Source organism: Pipistrellus hanaki (genome assembly GCF_964339955.1).
Source record: "Pipistrellus hanaki genome assembly, chromosome: 3".
Lineage (NCBI taxonomy): Eukaryota > Metazoa > Chordata > Mammalia > Chiroptera > Vespertilionidae > Pipistrellus > Pipistrellus hanaki.
This window is the reverse complement of record NC_140505.1, coordinates 19,366,695-19,389,218: the sequence shown is the minus strand read 5'-3', so window position 1 is coordinate 19,389,218 and position 22,524 is coordinate 19,366,695. Positions and strand designations below refer to the sequence as shown.

The 22,524-nt window shown below is 38.2% G+C and overlaps 1 protein-coding gene across 1 annotated transcript in view; it reads right to left on the bottom strand.

Annotated features, from left to right (window-relative positions):
- KCNU1 (potassium calcium-activated channel subfamily U member 1) overlaps positions 1 to 22,524 on the bottom strand; it is a gene marked incomplete at both ends in the record, with an annotated part of 133,883 nt that overhangs the window by 36,639 nt on the left and 74,720 nt on the right. Inside the window, 2 exons of the mRNA XM_084876253.1 lie at positions 1,267 to 1,491; positions 5,184 to 5,271. Coding sequence (XP_084732379.1) covers positions 1,267 to 1,491; positions 5,184 to 5,271 — 313 coding nt within the window. The remainder of the gene's footprint in view (positions 1 to 1,266; positions 1,492 to 5,183; positions 5,272 to 22,524) is intronic.

Below are 22,524 nucleotides of genomic sequence, written 5' to 3'. Positions count from 1 at the left end.
GGTTTTAAGACTTTGTTACCTGGTATCTGACACAGTTAGCCTTACCAATTATTAATATCTTAGTGTGACTACATTTTACAGACCTTCTCCTGAGAGCAAGTCGGGATGAGACAAAGGAGGGAAGAGAATGGGGAGCCTAAATCCATTTAAATGACTCAGTTTGGAGAAGATAAATGAAGAAGGGAAATAGTAGTGAGAAAAAAAATCAGAAAAAGGAGAAGTTATAGATCTAAAGGCAAACTTTATATCCTCACAATTTCACTTGTAGCTGAACCCACTTGTTGGTTCCAGATTAACTAGCAAAGTGGTGGTTGCTACTTTTCTTTGGTGGAAAAATAGGGATAGATCTAGCCCCACCTTCAGGTACCTTGGACTCAAATATAGGTAATTTCTAATATTAGTTGGATTGGAAGAATTCTGATAGTTGTCTTTTTTTTTTTCCTTTCTTTGAACTAATCTAAGAGTGTGGTAGTGTGGTGAAGAGAAACATGGTAACTTAAACACACACACACACACACACACACACACACACACACATACACACACATACACACACAAATGAAATTCTTGGGAAAATAATTCTTGAAGTTTGAAAAAATATTCCTTAAACACCACCAGAATTCTTGCATAAAAATCAAATGCTTTGATGCAGTTCATGAGACACATAATGTGTTTTCTTTTAATCCAGAGAAATGGTTGCATATAATAGGATACAGATTTATGAGGGTTCAGGATAAATACAATTACAACCATAATACCACATGCATAACTGACCCATTTCTCAGAAATGTAAACCTAATTCCTCCTTTTCATATATCTATCAGGGACCATGTGGCATTACATGTTCTAGGAAAGATATGTCTCCAGAAAGGATGAGAAAGTTAGAGCATAAAGACTGACCCCTATCATCTTGGCATTAGCCATTAAGTCAGAATCAGGCTAAAAAATGCAGTCTGATTTATATTAAGACTATAAAACATGGTCAAAACATTAAGCATGGTGGCTCCTGAGCATAATGTCTGAATTTAAATCATAGTCTCACCACTGGGACAGGTTACTTACTTTCTCCATGCCTAAAATTCAACATCTTTAAAAATCTATTTCAGCGAGGTATTTTGAGAGTTAAATTAGTTAATATATGTAAAATGCATAGTTCAGCTTCTGGTACCACTATATGACTGCAAGCTAGCAGCAGTAGTAGCTGTAGAAGTAGTAGTACTTTTTATTATCATTCTAAATATTTACTATCCCTTATATGATACTTACAGGCAGAATGTATATCTGGGGAAAATTCCGGAGAAATCGCCATTCTCTCTGCAGGTATTCCAGAGACCCGATGAACACAATGTCCTTCAGCTCCTGCCGGGGATAGTTGCTAGCTCTCAAGGGCATTACAAAATTTTGTAGCCCCATCAGCGTTGAGTGGGCATCTCCAAAGATACAAGCCACAATGTGGTTCCGAAACTCATGTTTTGACTTGTCAGTTCGTTTCTAAACATAAGTATAAGCATGCCAGAATCTAGTCATTTTTAGAAACAACATGATAGTCCCTCAAAGAGGGCTCTTTCCCCTTACCCAAAGTATTTGAGGTCCATCCACAGGAGTACGTCATAAGGATAATAGAATTTTGCAAACTGCTCATAAAAAATGGAACTTATTCACAGTGGGACAATTATACTTTGATCTTTTTTGTGGACTTCCTTATTTCTCCTTTATAAGTTTTCTATTAGCCTGAGTGCATCAATTAAAACTTAGAGCAGCATCATTCATCAATTCAATGTGAAATCACTGAACCAGATGTGGAAAATATCTTATTTTCACTATATGTGTTTAGCCTTGTATGTGCTATAAGATTCAATGATATACTAAAACATTCCAAATTCCTATGCTAAACTTATGTCTTCCAGTGAGCCCTGAAAAATTACATCAACTTGCCCAACATGTTGCAGTTTTCAGAGCATTTTCTTACATCTAAGAATTCATATTAGTTTGGACCATGTGAAATTCCCTTTTTATGGGTCAAGAATGGTTAAATAGCAGCAATTTCGCATGATATAACTTAGTATTTAAATGTAATAACCATTTTTCTTAGATTAGAATAAGACTATTTCTAACATGGTGGTTTCAGCAACTCTAATAGTCTCTAGTTGATGTGACAGCTCTGACAATCTTATGCTTCTGATGAAATGATTTATCATGTTTTTGTAAAAATTGAGCTGATACAATAGACTCTTTGCAGAGTTGAGAAAATTACTCATGGAAAGTGTACAAGAGAAATTAGAAGCCATAAAAATTCCATTTGATCCCAAACATTTGGATATGTTGCATACTCTTATTGGCTTTGCCAGTTATTAATATCTCTCCTATAACTCTAATTTGAAAATAAAGTAATATACATGATGAAGACTTAGATAAGGGTTTCCTCACAACCATAGAGACTTTTGAAAGTAATAATTGTAACTTAAAAAAAAGGAATGGTATTTTTGAAGGAAATTTATTTCAGTCTTTTATGTGATTTCTTTCAGGAAATGAGCCACTGTCTCCTCTCATGGAGGTGGGGTAAAGTTGAGCATGTCCTAGATCTGGTTTGGTATTTTGGTTTTGCTATTAGTGGTTAGAGTATGAACAGAGTACTTAATCTCTCTGACTTTAAGTTTAAGTGGTTTAAAAATAAATAGAAGTTAATCCTGCTGTAGAAACTAAATTATATAAATTATATACAGTGTTCGACTCATTAACTGTTGTTCAATAATTATTGATCAAATGTGAATTCCTAGATTTTCAGAGGAGGACTTTTGGAAGATGGTGGACAACAAGTTAAATGTATTTAAAATCATTTCATGTGTTAATGTGTTTTACATGCCTGAGCACTTGAAGACTCAGAATATTACAAATAGCTATACCATTCTCCCTCATGCCAGTCTATAGCTGGGTTGAATGACAAGCTTCTATGAAAAAGGGGCTGCTGAAATCTAACAGGATAAATAAGTAACATCTGACATCTCAACAATTAGAATCTGTCAAATTAGCATATAATAAAACATACTCTTTCCAAAAGTAATCCCCATCTGAGGGGAAATCAAGCTACTAGTCTGGAAATCCTTCCTAAAGAGTGATATCAATCTTAACCAAATCTATTAAATAATCCTTTCTAGCTAAACCAATTAGTTTTAACTAGAATAACGAAGCCTCTAATAGTATTTAATGAAACATGTCTATAATCCAACAATTGCTCTTCTAAATCAATCTAAACAATTAGAAACAAGATATATGGCAGAATGCATTAATGGTCACAGCTAGAGAGGCAATTTCCCCAAGAAACTGTGGCACAAAACTGTCTTCTGGTTAAGAAAGTTGATGGTCTTTGGGAAAAGAAAAGAATTCACTATTTGTCCCAAAGTAACTTAAATCAACCACTTCCATTTGACCCTTCTGTAAACTAAACCTAGCTCAAAGACTCCCTGAATTTTTCAATCTGGACATTTCTCCTATAGGGTCACAAGTTTCAAAAACCCTTCCAATATCTTAAACTAGAAGCCCTTCTATACTTACCAAAGACTCAAGTTGGTGTCCTTACATATATTCTACACCAAGTGTCATAAAGAAAATAGCTATCATATTGTAGAAACCTGTTTTCATACTTCATAAGTATGTTCTAATAAAACATCTTCTATTTCCATTTCTCAGTCTTTTGTATGCCTCTATCTGCAAGCAACTTCCCAACCTTTCCAAAAATGTCCCTCCCACTGAAAACATTTTTGAGTGCCTACTTAAGAGGTGTTTATTTTGCTGAGTTCAGAATAAGATATAATTGCTAAAATAGTGAGTTTTAGTAACCCTAATAATCTTCTTGCTCATATGACAGCTTTAACAATTTTGTGCTTCTGATCAAATAATTGATCATGCTTTAACAAAAAATTGAGAAATATTGTATCAGGACACTGGCACAAGGAGTGTGTGTGTGTGTGTGTGTGTGTGTATGTATGTGTGTGTAACAGAAAAAAAGCAAACTGAACTACTTTTGGAAATGAAAAAAATGCATCATTGTCAATTAGTCATAGTTGAAAATATTATACAGGGTTCATACAACATGCAAGCAAATCCCTTTTATTAGTTAAATTTACCAAACACTGAGATTAAACTTGAGTTTCTAATTCTGAAAAATGAGAATAGATGGAGATCCAGATAGCAGGCTTTAGAGCCACCACTAGGATACAAGACTTTTTATATTTTAGTTGCTGGCATTTTAGTGAGCAGAGTTCATTATCTTGAGAGTATAGAGACAGGATTCTAATATCTATATGGATTCACTCAAGTTGTAGGGGGCAGGCATTTAGGAGATGCAAGCTTGGCTTATGTGTTACATATAAATATAGCAAACTTAAAAAAAAAAAAACTACTATAGGGAATTCAAACTTTAAAACGAATAGATTAGGAAAATGTTTACCTATATAATAAAAGGCTAATATGCAAATCAACAAAACAGTGAAACTACCGGTCACTGTGATGCACAGTGACCACCAGGGGCATATGCTCAATTCAGGAGCTGCCCCCTGATGGTCAGTGTGCTCCCACAGGGGAGTGCTGCTCAGCCAGAAGCCAGGCTCACAGCTGGTAAGTGCAGCGGTGGTGGTGGGAGCCTCTCCTGCCTCCACAGCAAGGCTAAGGATGTCTGACTGACTGCTTAGGCCTGGGAGAGGGGGAACAGCCCTAAGCCATTAGTCGGACATTCCCCGAGGGCTCCCAGATTTCAAGAGGGTGCAACCTGGCCTGAAAGACCCCATTCCCCCACCCTAGAGTGCATGAATTTTGTGCATCTGGCCTCTAGTTACTTTATAAAGGAAAGACTGCAGAGTTCTGATAAATAAGGGGTTTCCTTGTGCATTTAAATTAATTAGATTTACTAGCAAAACAGTAAAGTTTTAGAACATTATTCTGAATAACTGACTCAGCTAAACTGTTATAGGGGAGAAAAAGTAGATGAAGAATCTAATTGTTTTAAATCCCAGGATTTTTACACATAGTCTTTGTAAAATGTCACATCTGGCTGGTAAGGTATGTGTTTTTCCTCCAAAATTCACATTTTACAATGAGAAAAGGCAGGTACTTATAACTAGGGAGAGAGTATCATTTGCTCTAAGAGAAATTTTATTTTATTTGAGTTTTGGTGCAAGATCACCTACCAGAATCACCTTTTCCAAATGGGTTGCTTTACACCAGTAAAACATGCCGCTGCTATCAAAATAGTCAGATTCTTCCAAGAGAATATTCCTAAATAAGAAGAATGGAGAGTTAGCCTGAGGCCACATGGGGCTCTGGTGAAACACAGCCAAGATGTGAAATTAATTAGAACCTTGAGCCCAAAGGGAAGAATAACTTCTGCTTTCTGACACTACAGAATAGGACACAGGAGCTGAATGTCCAGACTGTATCATAGCTCAAGATCTACTATACACTTTTGGCAAAAGTCACAAGGATTTTGTGATGTGTGTGTGCGTGTGTGTGTGTGTGTGTGTGTGCATCTCTGTGTGTTTAACAGACACATCAGACCTTTTACCTTAGTTTATATATGCTTTGAAGGTAGTTCTTTCTACTCTTAATTTTCCCCTAAGCAATCTACATAATAAAAGGCCAATGGCCTTAATGACCAAACGACCAAATGAACAGTCATCAGGAAGTACATGGAGTACCTCTTGGTCCCTCCCCCACGGCCTACAGGTTCCTATCAAAGCAAGGTTGGCAGCCAGTGGGCGGTTGGGGTAATAGAGGAGGAGGGTGGGCAGGGGAGGCAGGTATGGTTAGGGCTGGGCTAGAGGCATAACGACCTCACCATTGCCATACAGGCTGCAGATCAGGCCTGGAGAGAGGCCCTGAGAGAAAGGCAGGGCCTGATCTGCAGCTTCCACAGCCCAGAGACACTGACTGGCATAGAAACTGACCAATCAGAACCCAATTTTGGGTGAACTGTGAAGGCAGAATCTAAGGTGGGGGTTGAGGAGGGGTTTTAAGGGCAACAGCTATTTGGTATAAGATGTAAGAAAGCAGTTGAATTTTTTAATAACCAGTTTGGCAGTGCATATGGCTGGCTATCAGTCCAGATATAGGGGTTATGTATTTTTGTCTGCCAAGAGCATCTCCTCCTGCTGAAAAAGGCTCATTTACCCACACACACACACTCCATTTGAGCAATCTTATCCTATATAATCTATGTATACTACTAAAAGGGTAATATGCTAATTAGACTGGGTCAACCGGCCATCTTCCAGATGTCTGACTTCTTTCTGGACAAAGCCACAAGGTGGTGGGGGCTGAGGCAGAGGCAGTTATGGGTGATTAGGTCAGCAGGGGAGAGAAGTTAGGGATGAGATCAGGCTGGCAAGAGGTTAGGGGTGATCAGGCTGGCAGGGAAGAGCAGTTGGGGGCTGTCAAGCCTGCAGAGGAGGGTAGTTGGGAGTGATCAGGCCAACAGGGGCAATTAGGCTGGCAGGGAAACAGTTAGGAGTGATCAGGCTATCAGGCAGAGGTGGTTAGGAGCAATCAGGCAGGCAGGCAGGAGTAGGAGTAGTTAGGGGCAATCTGGCAGGCAGGCAGAGAGGTTAGGGATGATCAGGCAGGCAGGCAGCCAGAGGAGTTAGGAGCCAGCAGTCCCAGATTGTGAGAGAGATGTCCAATGGCCTAAACTGGCAGTCAGACATCCCCTGAGGGGTCCCAGATTGGAGAGGATGCAGGCTGGGCTGAGAGACACCCTCCTATGCACATATTGCATGACCAGACTTCTAGTAGTATCCTAATGATATTATTGCTTAGGGGAAATTATGGGAGGTGTTTTGGGAACTTGAATATAAAATTTTAAAGGCTGTGAGGTCAAGGCATAGGTAGCATCTCTCTCCTTAAGTCAGTTTTCTTCTCCTCTCCTTTTGACACCTTTCCTATTGGTCTCTGTTGAAACATCCTTTCTGATTAAATGCATTTTGAATTATTTACAACTTCCATCACTGACCTGCATTTAACTAGATTCTGCTCAGATCTTGGCAAAGCCCTCCATGTGATTACCCTAAACTGCCGTTAGGCACAAAGTTTATCATATAAAATATTCAATCACCAAAAAGGGTTAGACAATCTTTTGAAAAATTTCACTCATATCCTAAGGAATGAATATTTGCTTGTTAGAAAATAAAATAAACTCTTAAAATCACAGAAAATTTAATATTCAAAAGGACCTATTTAAGTCAAAAGAATCTAGGTAGAGTATGCAGAAATGACATCAAAATACCTGGGGCTTAACACAAAACAGGTTATTTCTTACCTATAATAACTCAGGTCAGCAGATTTGTCTGCTTCACACAACCATTCAGTGTCTTAAGAGGACAGAGGCTCTACCATCTTAAGGTGACACACTTGGCACATATATCCTCCTCAGTCATTAAGGCAAGGGAAGAGAAAGGAACTGGAGAATCAAGCCAGGTATTTACGTTGTGGCCCAGGGTGGCACACATCATTTCTGCTCATATTTCATTGGCCAGAACTAGTTACATGCGTCCTGCTAACTATAAGGGGGCTGAGGAATGTAGGAAGCGATTGAAATATTTGATGAGCATTTCTGTCTCTGTCAGAGATTTTAAAGAACACCCTTTATGTTACGGATAAAAGACAAGAGCTAACAAATTATAAAGCTAGTGCTTGAATATAATCCTGTGGTTGAGATTATTGGGGCTCATGACATCCAATTCTTTCCTTCCTTAGCATACAGGTAGTGGGAAGGGGCCACATGACCTGTTTTGGCCAATGGAATGTGGGAAGTGATGGTTGACATAGTAAAAGCCCCCATGCTATTCTCAGGTTCTCCTCTAACCTGCCATAGAGAAGACCAGCCAGAATTCACAAGTGGCTATGTGGAAGAGAGTGCCCTGGCCTGCTTGACCTGTGTTGCAAATGCAACATGAACAAGAAATGCACATTTGTTGTGCTAAGCCACTGGGATTTCATTAATTGCTACCATAGCATAAGTCCAATCTGTCTTAACATAAATGCCTTTTCTAAAGAACATGTTCTGTGGAATATCAGCAACAGAAAAGCTCTAAGGAATTGTTTTGTGTAGTCAAATAAATTTTGAGAAAAGTATTGCCTCTTTGAGATTCACACTACACTTTAGCATAAGAAGGTCCTGAAAAACTTTGCAAAAATAAAATCCTATAAAGTTTGTATAAAAAGTGTTTCACACACTTATTTCACCACAAAAACTTTTTACCACTTATTTCATTATATTTAAAAACCAGAAGCCCAATGCACAAAGATTTGTGCCAGAATGGGCCTTCCTTTCCCTCTGGACCAGAGCCACCTTTCTACCTTCCTACTACCTTCCTACGCTGCTCAGAGGCCCAGAACAGCCTCATATGCAAATTAACAGCCATCTTTGTTGGTTACTCACTCCTGATTGGCTGTGGGCATCACAAAGGTACAGTCAATTAGCATGTTTTTCCATTACTAGGTAAGATAATTTTAACTATCCCTTGAAACCCTTTTGGAGATACACAATACTATTTTACACTAAAGGTTCTGCCCTCCTAATCAATAGCCTATGACAGAATTCTCCTGTGAGATTTTACTCTACATCCTAGGAACAATACAACTGATTGCTCTCTGTGCTGAAGGGTTAGGGGTTTTCCCTGTGAATTAATATAGCTTATAATTCAACACGTGGCCCAAAGTCCCAGACTCCAACATAAGGACAGGCCTTTTTTTTTTCTCTCTCTCTCCCTCTCTTTTTACCAGGTTAGTTTCTAAATTAATACCTTAAGTCATATTTCTTTCAGACAAAATAACTCAGGTAAACTGAGATTGAGGTGTCAGACCTAAAGTGATTGGACTGAGAGAAGACCCAGTTGGAAAAGCCGGAGTGGGAGGATGGGGCACTGCCAAAGGGTTTGGAAAAGTGGAGAGGCTAATTGCTAATGACACCAGCCAAGGCCTAGGTTCAACCCTTATTTTCCCCTCCATTTAAGACCTACTTACAAACTTAATGGATTCTAGTCATTTACCTAGCCAGAAGATGTTGTGATGTAAGCCTCAAAGTCAGCTTTACCAGAATGGGTTACCTTGTTCATTTGAATTAAAATACCTTTTGTGGTTTAAATATCCCTAAGTCATGAGCCCCAACCCAGAATCTTAAGAGCCGCAAAGGTGTGTTTTCTCTCTCTCTCTCTCTCTCTCTCTCTCTCTCTCTCTCTCTCTCTCTCTCTCTCTCTCTCTTATTTATCCTTATTGTTGAAAGTATTACATATGTCCCCTTTTTTTCCTCATTGACTCCCTCCACCTACCCTCTCCAGGTCCCCCATGCTGATTCTCTTAATGGTACCAGACAGAACCATGGTGATGGCTTTATGCCTAGGTTGTTAAAAGCAACACAGTTAAGCCCAAGTCTGGTTTTGATGCTTATCAGAATTTGGAGAACTGACTATGTTACTACTCATTCATAGAACCTTATTTTCTCTCCATGTGTTGTTTCCTAGACATCTTCCCTCAGATGCTGAAATAATGCATCAAGTTCCCTTTAGGGAGGTGGCTTCCCACACACTGCCCTCAGCACTCAAGTTTAAAACCAGTGCCACTACTTTCCTTCTGATCACTTTCTTCATCTTCTCCACACTTCTCCTCCTCAACCCTCCCACCCCCCATCCCACCCATAATGAATGAAGAGTCTTTAATCTGAAAATTAAATGCCCTTTGGCAAATGGAAGATATTCTTCTCACAAGCATATTTTAAGTTGACTCAGAATAGCAAATCATTCGCTATACACTTTCCTATCATAATAAAAGCAAGATCTATGTACACAAGCTGTCACAGACAGCTTTCTTCATTCTTCATTCATTTCTTTTTTCCTTCTGATGTTATGGAAAACAGATATGCCTCAGAGGAAACACCTGTTGAAGGCCTTCGTAAAAGAAAAGGCTGGAGGAGACCCACTTCATCATAAAGGCATCCATCTGGTGTCCTTGCCAAAGCAAAACCTGATGTAATTTAGTTCACCATGCCTTAACTAAAGCTCCCTTCTGCCATATGTCTTGCAAATGACATGATCCTTGCAGAAATATACCTTCCTAAAGAGACTAATAAATCATCTATGAGAATGTGCAGCATTAGCAGTCTTAGAACTTGGAAACAGGGATTAAAACATAAAGGCTGGTGCTATTGGGAGGAAAAGGTAGCCACAGAGCACCATCCAGGTCACTCAGAACAAAGGAGAAAAGCCACATCCTGACCACAGGTAGAAACTTCCCAGGTGAGGGGTCTTTCCATGTAAGATAGCCCAGCAAGAAACACAGTGGGAATTATCTGAGAAGGCCCTCAGTAGAACATCTGTGGGATAAAGGTGGGTTGGTTTTCTGATTACATGATAGACTTCTTATTGTAGAAGCAATGCATGGTACTTCCATCTGGCATCATTCAAGAGGCTTTGAACCTTGAACTATCCTTACTCATGTCTCTGACATCCACCTTTGAAAGCTGATAGGTCACGTGTGGTGGGAAAGAACAGCCCTTACAGCCGGGATGCTTGTGGGAGTGCAGAACAGCATGTGAATGAAGCCTGCAGCCATCTTTGTGAATAACTGCCATTCTGCAGGCCACCCTGCTTCAGGAAGCCCATGTGCTATGAGCACACATTTGAACACATCCCAGCAGAGGATGGCAGGCTCTTTCCTCTAAGCTTCATGGAACTATTTTGAAGAGAATTTTTATTCTGCCATATCCATAGTAACTTACCTTGTATCAATCCTACCACTTAAAGGGGAATATAAATAAAGGACAATGTGCCTTTGGCTTACAATTGTGGTTTTTTCTCTTTCTAAGGGAAAAAGCCTCTGTTAAGAAGGTGGGTAGGTTTCGGTGCTGGGTTATTGTTTCCTCCAACTTACAGACTTGACTCTGATTATTTTTTAAAATGATCAGCCAATTATTATTATTTTTTTAATGATCAGCCAATTTTTAAAATGATCAGCCAATGATCACTGCCCACATTTCCTACTAGAAAGTTCAAAAGGCACCTATGTTTTTTATTATTATTTTTATTTTTTTATTTTTTATTTCACAGGCCTCATTTTGGGATGTGATTGCAAATCCTGGCTTGTGACCATTCCATTTGAAACCTTAAAACCCCATAGGCTGCTTGTAAATTCTTAGCAGAGAGTTTTCTGGCCTGGATGCAGAACAATATATCTTTTGCTCAAGACTTGAGTTAAATAAAAATACGAAGTTTCACAAAGTCTTAGCACAGAGAAAATGACAAGTCCCTTGGCTGAGGGTTGGGGGAAAAAGAGGAAAGTGTTCCTTTGTGCAGGAGTTTCCATGGCCACCTTGGTTTAATCTTTGGAAAAAATCCTTAGTCTCAGGATGTCTTTGATGTTTCTGAGGATTTTGTATCTTGAAGGCTGCAACTGCTCTCTCTCCAATGACTTTGTATTTAGTGACAAAGCTATTCAGTCTGTACTTAACATGAACATACTCATTTATTGTCAATTCTGGTCATCACCTTTTGTGGACTGAGAAAAAAGAAATCACCTAAAATTTGAAAGTGTGAGGGCAAGTTGTATAATTAATGCTTCCTACTCTATCCTGATCATTTTCTCTCTTTCCCTTCTTCCCTCTCTCTCTAAATCTTACACACATATACATATATCCCTACACACCTAAACACATGCTATAGTCAGATTTCAGAATATGAACTTTTATGGCCACATTCCTATTTTATGTTTCTGGTTTCACCTGATTGCCATTTACTCATTACAAAGCATTATTTTTACCTTGGAGTGAAACTTAAGGTTTAAAAAAAGTATAATATTTTATAGTCAATTCCCCCAGGAACCTGTGTATGAGAAAGTGAAGAAGGGCTCCTGGAAGCTCTGAGAAACTTTCAGGACTGTAGAGAATCTCTGGAAGGCAGAGAGCATGATCCACCTTCCCTGTTAGCAAGGCCTCTGCAGTCTCTTCCTTTCTCCATTAGAAAGGGAAATTATGCACCAGGTTCAGTGCCTCTCTCCAGCTTGACCAAAAATCCATGCTGAGACTCCTTTGCTGGGTAAAATGAGAGATAACCTCCCTTGAAATCTCATGGGACATCACCTACCCTGAGGGCAGTGTGGCTGTCTCTACAGCACCATGCCCTTTTGGTTGCCATATGGGAAAATCTCAGGAGAGGAGGGGAATAGGACACCCTTATGGGGCAGCTGGGGTTACTGACTCTTTTGGTTAGCTCAGGACAAGAGGCTTTCAGGAGGCTTTCAGTAAACTGGCCACTCCACTGCCAGAATGGGGACACTTTTCCCTGCTCATATAAAAAGCTCCTAGGAAAGAAGGAAGAAAGGGGAAGGAAGAATAAAACTTGAAACTCTATGCCCAGAAAACTTTTTATGGTGCTCTCAGAAACCTGTGCACATCTCTATGTATGCAGATGAGTTTGGCTGGTATTCACTAGAAGAAAACACAGTTGGGTGGCCAGAGCCTGTATATTGTAAGAGAAGCAGGTCCCAGAGAATTATATCTTCCACTCTCCTTCTGGCCCCTGTCTCCTGAGTCGTTGCATATGCAATGACTTTTAAAGAGCCATGGTGGAATTATAAACTTTAATAGGAAATATGGTAGGTGTGTTTTTTAAAAAAATGTATAAATGTTATTTTTAAGATACCAAAATTCAAGGTATCATTGTATTCAGTGTGATATTATTTCAGGCTACACCGGAGAATGTAAACTGTGTTCTCTGGTAAACCAAATCAGCTGTGAAGAGTGTTCTGTTTGCCTTACAGTGCTGCTTTACAGATGCAGTCTATCAAATCCATGGCCTCTGTTTTCAATGTTTACAACTTAAAATCCCTGCAAGGAATTTTTTCCACTCCTTTGCTTGGAAGTTAGACCCAAGGTCAGAGTGGCTTCAACCCAGGTAAAGGCAAAAATTGGGTGGTGTTTCTAAGAGATAAATCCACATCTGAGCTCCCATTTGAGCATCTCTTCTAAGTTTTGCTTTATTTCTGATGAGTATAAACTGAAAAAAAATTTTTTTGCAGAGTATATTCTGTGAAAACATGCATGTAGGCATCTCTGAACTTAAATTGTTACCAGATGGGAGATCAATGAGAAAGATAACACACACACACACACACACACACACACACACACACTCACACTTCCCTCTTCCTCACCCATTCCCCAGATGGATCATTATTTAAAGCCCTTTATATTTTTATGGAGATTGCATTTGGGATTTCCTACAATGTGAGGACAAATAAGGCATGACCTCAAGCAGCAGGTACCTTTCATAAAGGCTGGAATTTGTGCCCTGAGCAGAAGAGCCTAGGGCATAGGCCAAGCTTCACATCTAATTGGAAACAATTCCCTCAGCCAATCTTTACAGCATGAGGTCGCATTCTTAGATGATCTTTCCCACACCACCCAGGAGCTTCTAAATACCAAATGACATAGTGAACATAGAGGTTACTTATGGACTGGGATCTGAACCATGACATGTTACTCTTACACTTTTACCCTAAAAGCACACAATGGAAACAAATGCAAATTTTAAACAAAATGTTTTCGTTTATTTATTTATTTATTTTTTTGATGGTATATGGAGGTGGGAAGAAGAAATTTGAAATATCTGAAAACTAGCTCATATTTTTATTATACTGATATAGTCCCTAAGGTTTCATGGGATTAACCCTGGGTCAGAGATTAGCATGACAAAAATGCTTCCCTGATGCAGTAGGGTGAAAGGGTTGGCCAGGGCAATTGCTAGAAATTACTCCCCAAAAGAAATTAGGACCTGGAAAAACTAGCACCCATCAAAATGTCACTGGTGTGAGTGTGCACATGTGTGTGCCTGCATGTGTGTCAGATAAAGGGAGAGGTGTCAAATGGAAAGCGTATAAATTGTGCAGAGGAAATAAAAATAATTCCAGGGTCCCTGAATATTATTAGATTCCCACCTTAGAAATAGAAAGTTATTTATGAAGTTTTCTTATTCACATTCTTTAATTCTCTGAAATACCTGTGGCTGAATGTCAAAATTGAGACAAATTGTTAGTGTGCTGGTGATTACAGATTTTTGGAAACATTGGGAGGACCTAATGATGTGTTGAGGGCCACAGACTTTTAAAATTTCCTCACATCTGGAAGCCATCACTGGAAGGAAGCCTGCTGAATAAAGGCATCCTGAGTATTATAACATTTTACTTAGCACCAGTGACCTGTCAAGAAGCAATGGAGATAATGGAGATGGAAGCCACTTGGGATCACTCATGACATGGAGCCCTCCTCCTGCTCCATGTGTTACATGAAGGCTATTTTTAAAAAGTGGTGTGCCTTAATTAAAGGTGAAAAGTTAGAATTAAGGGTCTCTGGTGGGAGGGAAAAGATTGTGGTTAGCATTCTTTAACAAGAAAAGTGATTAAAATAAGGCTGCTATTAGGGATGAAAGGTAAGCATTGGGATTTTTAGTGGGAGATAAGGATCCCAGGGTGAGACAGCCTTAATAAGGCAGGAAGGTCATGAGCGCTCTTACTTAGATGTTTCCCGCACCTTAGCTCTTTAAAGATGAATCAGAACAAAAGAAAAGAAGTAGAATGTTCATACTATTCTGTTCACCTCTAATTTGGAATTAACTTTCTGCTGAACATCAAGTCCTGACTTGTCTTATGTGCGACTATAGAGGTGATATTAATATCTGAATTTCTTGAAGCCGAGGCTGTTCCCATAAAGAAACAATCTGAATGACTCACCTCTTACCTCTACTAATTCAGCTCCAGAAGGAATTTTCAGAAGTCATTTATTGCCTTTCTAGTATCATTTACTTAATTTTAGTTATTTGTTGGAGAGAGAGAGAGGGAGAGTGAGAGGGAGAGGGAGGGGGAGGAGGAGGGGGAGGGGGAGAGAAAAGAAAGGAGGGGAGGGGGGAGGGGAAAGGTAGAGCAGGGAAGGGGGAAAAGAGAAGGAGAGTGAATATAATGATATGAGAATATAAATATGATTCTCCAAATTTTCTGGGAACATTTCTCTAATTTAAAAATCACCACCAGCTCTAGCCAGGTGACTTGGTTGGACTGCCATCCTATATACCAAAAGGTTGTGGGTTTGATTCTTGGTCTAAGACATATCTTGGTTGGAAGTTCAGTCTAGGTCAGGTCAGGGTGTGTACAGGAGGCAACTGATCAGTATTTCTCACTCTCTCTCTCTGCCCCTTCCTCTTTCTCTCTCTAAAAATCAATAAAAACATAGTCTCATGTGAGCTTTACAAAATAAAATAAAAAATCACACACACACACACACACATACACACACACTCCTTTTGGCAATAAAATTCCTTTCTCATCTAAATATATCCCATACTATGAACCATTGTGGAGGCTGACAGGTTAGTGCTGAGTTTGACCTTTCTTGCTATGTCTCACAGCAGGGACAATATCACTCCATGATCTACCATTAGTCATCCAGAAGGTAGAAGTTCATGCATGTACCTCTTCACTGCCCTTGTAGATCAAAAGGAAGATAGTACATTATCAAGGTTTTTGGTCAAGATACATTGGCATCTGTATTCAATTATACAGATGCTTAATACAAATATAAATAATATTTTTCCTTTCTGGTGAGTAGTTTCTTGACTATTTTGCAAGAATGCAAATGCTATCCTATCATCTCTTTCTCATCAATATCAAAATCTCCATGGAAACAAATTCAAACTTATGGCTCAGCTCTCATCACTCCATGAAAAAGTAAAAAAATCTAAAGAAGATTTCACAGAACCCAGCCTCTTCAATTTGACTACCTGTTAGGAACCCATTCTCTTCCACTCAGAATTCCAGGACAAAAGTCTAACAACAACCACATCAAATTTCAGGTGTTCTAATGATTATTTTATTCTGTTCTTTTTTTAAAAAAATATATTTTTTATTGATTTTTCACAGAGAGGAAGAGAGAGGGATAGAGAGTCAGAAACATTAATGAGAGAGAAACATTGATCAGCTGCCTCATGCACACCCCCAACTGGTACATGCCCTTGACAGGAATTGACCCCGGACCCTTCAGTCCACAGGCTGATGCTCTATCCATTGAGTCAAACTGGTTTCGGCTTATTCTGCTTGTTGATTGCTTTACCATATACACTCTTTTGGTTTTAGTGGAAAATTGAGATTATGTAACTGAAGAATCAATTGCTCTCTATGTGGGACCTTTATTCACCTCTACTTATCCAAGTTCTTTACAACCCTTTTAAGCTAAACTCAAAATTTTAGTAATAGTTTGAATGAGGATTATCACTTTTACAAAATTATCTAAAAATAATCTTTACCTATTTTTACCCATTATTTTCAGACATCTGAAGTGATACGGGTCAACATTAACTATATAAAACAGAACTGACAATTTTTTTTTTCCTGTGAGGTTTAGAGTGTAAAAATGTATTAAGCTTTGTAGGCCAAAAGGCAAAACTATTATTATGTAGGTCATTCTGTAGCTAGAGAGGATAAATTTTCAAAACTTTTCATTGAGGGTACTAAAAATGTATTAATAATAAGTATAATTTTTGTATTACCGAACTACTAATGAAAAGGAAAGAATTTTAAAAGGGATTTTGCTTAATTGACATTTAAATTTAGTGTTCTCTATCATGAAAATCAATTGCAAAGGTTCATATGTTAATGCTGACCTTAATGTGATTTAACATATATCATCTTTGAAAATGTCTTTTCACACAGATAGATACTTACAAATATTGATAATACTTCATGAGCATATGATTGTAATTGAACTTATTCATCACAGAGAAGGTATTTCTAGAATCCTGTTAGACTCTTCTCTTGATAGTTGCTTTTAGCATGTCATTATATACCAGATTGATCACTGGAATGTAAGATAAGGTGGAAACCCTCAACTGCAGTTATATGAACTTAAAAATAAAGAAATTTCCTTTGCACTTACATCAAGATCCAGAAACACATACAACGCTGTTGGAACCGAAATTAGAAAATATATCCACTATAAATTTGTGTGGAAATAATGATCTCACTTTGCTTTAACTTTTGACATCATGAGAAGTATATAAAAAGCTTGCCATTGCCCTGCCAGTGTGGCTCAGTGGTTGAGTGTCCACCTATGAACTAGGAGGTCACGGTACCATTCAAGTCAGGGCATAAGAGTTAATCCCTAGTGTGGGGTGTATAGGAGGCAGCTGATCAATGATTCTCTTTCATCATTGATGTTTCTATCTCTCTCTCCCTCTCCCTTTCCTTTCTGAAATCATAAAAACTATATTTTAAATATATTTTATTGACTTTTTACAGAGAGGAAGGGAGAGAGATAGAGAGCTAGAAACGTCGATGAGAGAGAAACATTGACCAGCTGCCTCTTGCACACCCCCTACCGGGGATGTGCCCGCAACCAATGTACATGCCCTTGACTGAAATCGCACCTGGGACCTTTCAGTCTGCAGACTGATGCTCTACCACTGAGCCAAACCAGTTTCGGCCATAAAAACTATATTTTAAAAAAAGGCTTTGACATTACTTCTGATTGAAAGAAGAGTAATTGTCATTCTAGTGACTTTATCATAGAATAAGTTCCACATATAAGCTCTATTTTGTCTTTCAATTTTAGATTGATTTCATTAAGAAAAGTTATAAAACCTGCAGTGAATGCTGTTTTGAAGCCATTTTGTATTCAATAATAGTGACTGGTAGAAGTTTTCATTCAGAAAAATTTCAGTCTTGTCCCAGAATCCAAAAGATCACAGTAAATCTTAACTACTGCTAAAATATTAAACTGCTTTGTGGTAGGGCAAGTCAGGATATGCATCTTCTATTTATGACTAAAATTCATAGAACTGACAATGGTGAAGTCCGTGGGAGCAAAGGAAGTTCACCACTGACACTACTGGCTGAATAATTTATGATAAATTCAGATATTTTCTACAAAACAATCTGGTAACGAATAATACAATAAATAACCAGTCTTTGCACACCTTGTCTAAATTTATCTAAGTAGGAATTATTTTTACTCCACATGTATTTTACCACTATCATTTGTAATATATCTTAGCAGATTCCACTTCAGAATGTGCTAAATTAGTGTTTTCTCAACTTTTTTGAATATATTTTCATAGGTAGTTGTGTCATGTAGAGTATTCAGGAGAGTAAAATTTTCAGTTGCTTTAAACTCAGTACTGGTTGGAGTAGAATTTTATAACTTATTACAAATTATATTAATCAAGATGTTGTTACTCATAGAAAGATAGCTATATAGATCAATGGAATAGAATTAAGAGTCCAAGTGTGAACTCTTACTTTAATGGTGAATTCATTTTAACAAGGACGACAACATAATTCAATGAGAAAAAGAAAAGCATTTCTAACAAATACTGCTGGAATTATTGAATATCCTCATGAAAAGGTATAAAGTTGGACCTTTACCTTATACTTTACATAAAAAAGTAACTTAAAATGAATCAAGGAATTAAATGTAGAACTAAAAGAAAAACTCTTAGAAGAAAAGAGTTATAAATTTTCAAAAGTTTGAATTAGGCAATAGTTTCTTAGCTAAAACACCAAAAGTACATGAAATGAAAGAAAAAATAAGACAAATTGGATGCTCTCAAAACTAAAAACCTTTGTAGTTCAAAGTATCCGATGAAGAAAATGAAAAGGTAACTCATGAAATGTGAAAAATATTTGCTAATAAGGTATCTGGTAAAAAAATATGTAAATAACTCTTACAATTCAATAACAAAACGACAATCTGATTTAAAAATAGATAGCCCAGCAAGTCTGGTATAGCAGTTGAGTAACAATCTAAGAATCAAGAGGTCACTAGTTTGATTCCCTATAAGGGCACATGCCTTGTTTACAGGCTTGATCCCAAATAACAGTATACATAAGGCAGCCAATTGATGTTTCTCCATCATTGCTGTTTCTATCCCTTCCTTCTCTCTCTAAAAAATTCAATAAAAACGTATTTTAAAAATAAAACAAAAAATGGGTAAAATTCTTGATAGACATTTTTTTCCCCAAAGAAAACAAACAATGACTAATAAGCACATGAAGAGATTCTCAATAATCTCAGAATCTGGAAAATTCAAATAAAAATCACAATGAAATACTACTACACATACACTAGTAATAAAAAAGACAAACAATAATGAGCATTAGAGAGGATGTAGAGAAATTGGAACTCTTACATATTGATGTTGTAATTGCAAAATAGAACATCCACTTGGCAAAATAATTTAACAGTTTCTCACAATGGTATCCAGAGAGTTGTCATATAACCTAACATTCCTATTTCTGGATATATATTCAAGATAACTAAAAATATGTATTCATACAAAAACATGTAAATAATTTTTCATTAAAATACTATTCATAATAGCCTAGAAAAGAAACTACTCAATGTTTACCAAATGATGAATGGATAAACAAATCCATTCCAGTACAATGAAATATTCAATCATAAAATGGAATAAAGAATAGTTATGGTACAACCTAGATAAACTTTCAAAACATGATGCTAAATAAAAGAAGCCAGAGCCAAAAGGCCATATACTTTTGTTATGATATATTCAGAATAGGAAAATTCATAAAGAAAAAGTAGACTAGTGATTGCCCCATATGGGCAGGGGTGACTGAGAAGTGCTTACTAATGACTATGAAGTTTCCTTTTCAGAGTGATGAACCTGTCCTCAACTTAATCATGATAGTTGCCCAATTCTGTAACTAGACTAAATACCACTAAATTATAAAGTTTAAAGAGTAAATATTATAGTATGTAAATTATATATCAATAAAATTTTCATTAAAAAGTAGCCACAAGAAGGAATGAAGCACAGTATTCTAATTTTCCTATAGTGTCAAATTTCCCTCTAATTCAATTAAGTATAAATGTCATGTGTACCATAACATATGTAAAATTACTAATGGTAATTGAATAATATAGAAGTTTTATAGACAATACATTTTTTCCACAAGGAATCATACAATGTTTATAGGATTATTTACATCTAAAAATTTAAAAAATAATGGTATTTCTATAAGTCCTAGGTAAAATTATGCAGAATAATTCATTCCAAGAGTCTGACTCACTGATTTGAAAATACCTTGCAATTATTAGAGTACAACATATGACACTGAGATTTATAGAAGATGAGGGATTATTGAAATTTCCTCTGTCAGGCTTATAGAGAACCTTTATATATTTGATTGAGCACCATGAGAACAAAAATCTTATATGTGACCTGGCTTCCAGCACAGTGTCTGGCACATTGACATTACTGGGACATTCATTGGATTCCCAATAAATATTGTTGACTTACTTATTGAAGATTGGAGTAACTGATGATAGCTATTCACTGAATCTTTAAACTTGGCCAGTTTTGTTGCCACATGTTACTGATTTAAGAGACTTACAAATCCAGATTATCTCTCTTATTTCTAAGAAATTCAAGCTCAAAAAGAAAATTAAACTTCCTATAGCTTTCACTGTTATGGAAATTCATATCTACTTGTAGGTATATGGTGATTATAGCAAGATGCACTCTCCTCTAAAAAATAAGAAATAACAGGTAAAATTTAGAGTAATAAATACACATGATGAGCACCATTGACCATAGATGAGAACAAACCAAGAGATTAGGTAAAGTCCCCAGATTTCAGGGGGTCAGGGGAAATGTTTAGGATAGTAGGTTTAATATGATTGTTATTGAGCAAATGAATTGAATAATTACTATTCTTGAAGAAATGTTTTCTGAATAAACTCCCTTTAACCTAGGAGATGAAAGAGTTGCCAGAGTCAATATCACCTATCTAAACTTTTCCAATAGAAAACGTTTCCCTTGTTCCTGGGCTCAAACTAATTTAGCAACGGGTTGGAAACATGACTCTGGTTCTGACATGTAGATGCAACAGGCATCTTATTAGCATAAGAATCATTCAACTAACTCATTTTGCTCTAATTGCATGTTCTTCAGGCAAATTTCTGAGCATAATCTGTCTATAATAAGTGTATTGAATAAGCACTGCCTGGAAGGCACTGTGCGAGGCCCTTCACAGTTATTTCTAATGCTTATGGCAACCCTGCAATTACCTCATTTTCAGATGAGGAATTTTAGGAAGCTTGGTAACTTGATCAATATCCAGTTGTCATTGTTGCTTTGTGAATAAGGAAGGATGCTTTGGTCATGCCAGCCGGAGAGTTTAAGTTCATTTATAGTTTACTAGTGGCCTGGTACATGAAATGAGTGCACTGGGGGAGGGGTGTCCCTCAGCCCCTCTCCAATCTGGGACCCCTTGGGGGATGTCCGACTGCCAGTTTAGGCCCGATCCCTGATCGGACCTAAATCGGCAGTCATACCTCCCTCTCACAATCCAGGACTGCTGGCTCCTAACCACTTGTAGACAGTGACTGGGAAGGCACATGGGCATTTCTTTAATTATCGTCAGCTGAACTCAGGGCGACAGGCAGAGCCATGCCCTGGGAACATGCTTTCCCAATGAGGCTGGACATATTGTCAGCTTGGCCTTCATATTAGCCCAGGTATTGGCAGGGGCAGGTCTAGATATGTAAATCCAGTCAAACACCAGGATTGCTAGGGCCTATTTAAGAATGCAAATCAGCTCATTTGATCCTAAGTTTTGGTGATACTTCCTGATATTTGGGGGTATAAAATAAATGTGCTGCCAGGGCTCAGGGTCATCCTTGCTGCCTCTCCATCAGAGAGAATGGCGTTCCACCTTGCTCCCAGCTTGTATCTATAATATCTCTGCATCTTGCTTTCTTTCTTTCTATTATTTCTCAATCCCTGCCCATCTCTACTTTCCATGCTGGACACGGAAAAGGGAGATGCCCTACATATTTGGCCCCTGCCATATCTGGCTCCCGCAACCATTCACCTGCCTGCCTGCTTGATCACCCCTAACCACTCTGCCTGCTGGCCTGCCAGCCTGCTTGCCCCCAACTGCCCTCCTTGATGGCCTGATAACCCCTAATTGCCCTCCTCTCCTGGCCTGATCACCCCTAACCACCTCTGCCTCAGCCCCGCCACTATGATTTTGTCTGGAAGGATATCCAGAAGGTCTCCCAGTCTAATTAGCATATTAACCTTTTATTAGTATAAACAGAGACCTGGTGCACCTGTGGGGACTGACTGGTCTGTCCTGAAGGGGGTCCTGGATCAGAGTGGGGATTCCCTTGGGGGGAGAAGCTGGCCTGGGGGAGGGGTCTGGGGCAGTTTGTAGGCTGGCCACACCCCCATTGAGATGAGGGTCCCCTCTGGGGGGGCATGGCCAGCCTGGGCAAGGAGCTGAGGACCGTTTGGGAGCAGTTTGCAGGCTGGCCAAGCCCCCAGCTTTGTCTGGAAGGATGTCCAGAAGGTCTCCCAGTCTAATTAGCATATTATCCTTTTATTAGTATAGATTATAAAGTAACACAACCACTTAATTGGTATACATCTTTTCCTGGAAGGGCAAATTAAAGTCTATCAAGCTGAAAATCAGACT